This window comes from Propithecus coquereli, unplaced genomic scaffold (genome assembly GCF_000956105.1).
Source record: "Propithecus coquereli isolate 6110/MARCELLA unplaced genomic scaffold, Pcoq_1.0 Scaffold26, whole genome shotgun sequence".
Lineage (NCBI taxonomy): Eukaryota > Metazoa > Chordata > Mammalia > Primates > Indriidae > Propithecus > Propithecus coquereli.
The window spans coordinates 5,676,889-5,681,311 of NW_012148174.1; the positions used below are offsets into that span (position 1 = coordinate 5,676,889).

At 41.1% G+C, this 4,423-nt stretch overlaps 1 protein-coding gene across 2 annotated transcripts in view; it reads right to left on the reverse strand.

Annotated features, from left to right (window-relative positions):
• Nucleotides 1-3,091: 3,091 nt before the first annotated feature.
• Nucleotides 3,092-4,423, reverse strand: part of ABCG2 (ATP-binding cassette, sub-family G (WHITE), member 2 (Junior blood group)) — a 51,625-nt gene continuing 50,293 nt past the window's right edge. For both annotated transcript variants that reach the window (XM_012647246.1, XM_012647247.1), the window contains one exon: nucleotides 3,092-3,294. In XM_012647246.1, the coding sequence (XP_012502700.1) occupies nucleotides 3,147-3,294 (148 nt within the window). In that variant the 3' untranslated portion in view covers nucleotides 3,092-3,146. The remainder of the gene's footprint in view (nucleotides 3,295-4,423) is intronic.

A 4,423-nucleotide genomic window follows, 5' to 3' on the forward strand; every position in this document is an offset into this window, starting at 1 on the left:
TGCATCTGCAGTGTGTAGCTCTAGTAAGTTATACTGATGATGGTGTAGTATTTAATATTTCATTATCACCATCATATCCACAGGACTTCAGACGGGGCATAAGCACCGTGCTAGGGCCAGTTGGTGGGTGACAGCCTCAGTGGGGACAGGAGCACGGTCCTCCAGCCTGCGTTCTATGCACTGGGCCAGGGTTCAGCAAACTGGCCTGCGGGCCAAATCCAGCCTTTGCCTGCTTCGGTGAAGGAGACTCTTTTGGAACATAGCCATGCTCGTTTGTTTTTGTATCCTCTATGGCTGCTTTTGCCTTATGATGGCAAAGCGGTTGTGACGAAGACCATCATGGACCACAAAGCGTAAAATATTTACTATCGGGCCCTTTGTGGAAAGCGTGCAGACCCCTGCGTTCGACCACTGGTGTCTGTTCCCCACAGTTAGAACGCACGGTCCAGGAACCAAGAGGTACTGGCCTCTCTCAGTATCATCCCCACGAACCCGTCTTTAGAATTGATGCTTCCTGACCCTGCAGTTTTAGGCTCTGCTGGATGAGAGGTCCTGGATCCTCAAGAGCTGGGGGGACATGTCACCTTGGAATGCAGTGAGGGGTCCACTGAATCTGACACTTTGCCACTTAGTTGCAGTGGGGTTTCCACGCTGGTGGAACAGCAGGCAGAGGAGTTTATAGCGTTAGTCATCCCTGTCATTCTGAGAGGCCAGCATCACTGCTGCCTACCTGGGCAGGGAATTCACAGAGGTAACTCAGTGTTCCATGCCCCACAGCCTGACAGGGGCGAGGTCACCAAGGGCTCCGGGCCCTCAGGACTGAAGGTGTGGATCACGGTCTTAGGGGAGCAGCTTAGTCTTTACGATTTTCATGTGAAGGAAGTAGAGCCATTATTACCAGCATATCCCCATAATTTATCAAATTAGGTCACTAAAGATAAGGAGGCAGATAGATAACTTTGAAAATACATATTTACTGATTACATGTTTACTGAGGGACCTATAAAATGTTTTTATTCTAACTCTATTTCAAAAATACCTTTCAGAATGCACCGCACGAAACTTGTTTGGATTATTTGTGTGCATACACAAAGAAATGGGTTATAATATGGATTTTTTTTTATCGTGGATACTAGTCAAAAAAGTTTGTTAAATATAGCAACGACTTAGAGATGCTCGCAAGCTAATTACCTTCTACAATCCTACTTCTCCAAAATTCTTTACACATAGAACAGCAAGCGGTATCATAAAACCCTATATAGTTCTGCCACAAAGGACTAAAAAACAAAATAAACAGTATATATTTATTGTATGAGTATAAATAGCAACTCTCATTTAATCCTTAAGTTTTATTTTATTTTAAACCAATTTGTCCCCTCCATTATAGATCAGTTCTGACATCCAAGAAAATAAACAAAATTTTAAAAAATACATGTTCTTAAGTAAATTTCTACAAACTAACATTTTCTTTTCCACTTTACAGGACGATAAACTACACTTTTTTAAAATGTCCTTTAATTTTTAAATGGTTAAGATGGTACATTTTATGTCATGTGTTTCTTGCCATAACATAAAAAAAGTATATAAAAGGGCAATTTTAATACAAAAAGAGTATAAACATAATAGGTACATTTAAATTCTCATTAATTTAAAAAAGTAGATGTTAAACATTTTGGCTGTTTTCTTTCTTTTGTGAAGTATATTATTTTGTGTATAAAGTATAGATCTATTTCTCTCTGCGTAATGAGGGAAAAGTATACATAGGGAACTGAGAGTAAGGCACGGTTAAGAAAAAAGCAGAAGTTGTAACTAAAAACAACAAAAATTGATTATTAACCTTTATGGTCACATAATAACCAGGAAAAAAGATAATGTGTTAACAGGATGATGCATTAATCAAATGTTAAACACTGTTCCCTTTTTTTTTTTTGAGACAGAGTCTTGCTCTGTTGCCCTGGGTAGAGCGAGCGTGGTGGTGTCATCGTAGCTCACAGCAACCTCGAACTCCTGAGTTTAAGCAATCCTCCTGCCTCAGCCTCCCGAGTAGCTGGGACCACAGGTGTGCACCACGACACACAGCTAATTTTTTCTATATATTTTTAGTCGTCCAGATGATTTCTTTCTATTTTTTTTTTTAGTAGAGACGGGGTCTTGCTCTTGCTCAGGCTGGTTTCGAACTCCTGAGCTCAAACAATCCGCCCGCCTCGGCCTCCCAGAGTGCTAGGATTACAGGCGTGAGCCACCGCGCCCGGCCAGCTGGAAAGAGTCTTTAAAATTACCAAATCCAGAAATGGTCAGAGCTCTTTATGGAGGGACATCTGAAGATACCTGTGCAGTGGGGCCAGGCAGGGCTCAGACATCTGTATTTTTAGCAAGTTTCCTCAGATGATTTTGATGCACACCCAGATTACAGATTATAAACCAAGGAACCATCCCAAGAAGATTAAGTGACTTTCCAGAGCTAGAATGTCCCAGCAATGGCACAAGAACTGTATCACCAGGCTCCTGGTTTTCTATTCCACCCAAGTCCAAAACACCCAGCCAAGATTCCCGAAATATCGTAATACCACTAGAGAGAAATACTGGTAAGTTCTATTAACCTTGACAAGCTTATCAAAGAATTTTTTTCTATCACAATGGCTTTTTCACCCTATCAATTAGACTGGTTTTTCCAACATATTTTAGATTTCACACTTCCAATACAGCATTAATACATTTGTTATTTATTAAATAATAGCAGGTCATAGATTCACAGAACACTAAAACCAGAGGGCTGTTAACCTACCTATTCATTTTAAAGACAAGGAAACGGATACCAGAGATATTAGTAACTTGTCAGGAGCATCTAGAATTCAATTCTCCTCTTTTTTAGGTCAATAAATTAGACTAGATTTCTTCCCCGTGGTTACTGTCTGGCGAGATGAATATGTGATACGTAGTCTCATTCATTTTTGACCTGGGCTTTTTCATGTATAATTCAGTCCGCTGTGATTTCTATGAATGTTTCTGTCGAAAATAATTGTTGCTGGACAGCAGTACAATGGCGCCTGAACAGCAGACAAGAAAAAAACTTGACTGAATATGTAAGATAAATCAAGGTGCTCCTTTTTTATGTGAGGATAAATCCTAGTACATGAAAAGGGACTTTAAGAATATTTTTTAAGAAATAACAATTTTAGGTAGGCAATTGTGAGGAAGATAACGATCAGACAAGCCAAGGCCACGTGATTCTTCCACAAGCCCCACGGTGAGAGATCGATGCCTTGACTCTCCAGATATTCTTCTCCGGTGCACCTGAAATTCAATGGAAAAAGAAGAAACTTCATTCTCACCATCGCTCAAATTTTACTCAATAAATTCACTGTTCCTTAGCTAAAGAAGCCTATAGGTTAACCAAGTCTTTAATGATTATCCTGTCATATACAATAGCTAACAGTCATTGTGTGCTTACGATTTCCCTAGCTATTATGCAAGCTTCTTGCATTTAATTGCTTTGTTAATTCCTGAAACAGCCCGACGGGGTAGATATTGTGCACATTTAAAAGATGAAGGGACTAAGGTTTAAGGAACTTGGCCAAGTTCACAGACTCACACTTTGAGCTAAGTTTTAGCCTCTTCAAATTCATTTGTTTCCAAATCAATAATGCTGCCCTCCTGCAAAGGGCGGAAAAATTTATCAAGTAATTTTGTAGTTATTGCTGATGGAGAAAACCTCAGGTTGAACAGATGACACCCATGCCCCTCACTGGGATGATCAAAGCTCTTTGCAGTACTGCTTACTCATAAAAGACAGCCATACGAAAAGAACATGGGCTAAGAATTTGAAAACTGGGGAAAGAGGAGAACAAGGGCTTCCTGCCAGAGGGTCATTGTCAGTTCCTGTGCAAGACTGAAACGAGCAGGGCAGACACTCAGCTACAGGACATGACCAGCGGGCCCCGTTATCAGATCTGAGCCTGAAGCAACAGCTGGAGTAGAGCAGGATGGAGTGGCCCTGCCACAGGTTAGGGAAGCAGCTGGTGCTAGAAATACCTGGGACAGCCACAGTCGCTGCCTGCTGCCATTTCTGTGCAGCTCTTGGAATTCAGCAGATCCAAAAACAACTGCAGCCTCTCTTTGACTGTAAGAGTAGCAGCTTCCTTCTTTATCTTAGAAGGATGAAGCCTCATCTCATATCTCCATGAAGCCTAGGGGGGCTGCTCCTTATCTGGTCCCAGTTTCCCTGTCCACTTCATCCTGACCGGCTAGCTGGCAGCGACTTTGTGTTACAAAGACCTAACACGCGGATCAAAGCAAAAGGGAATGGGTAGGATGAAGAAAACCTTTCTTCATAGGGGACTTCCTGTCAATAATTAAAAAGAGTAATTTGTCCTATTATTAAGAATTATTTCTTTTTTTTTTTTTTTTGAGACAGAGTCTCACT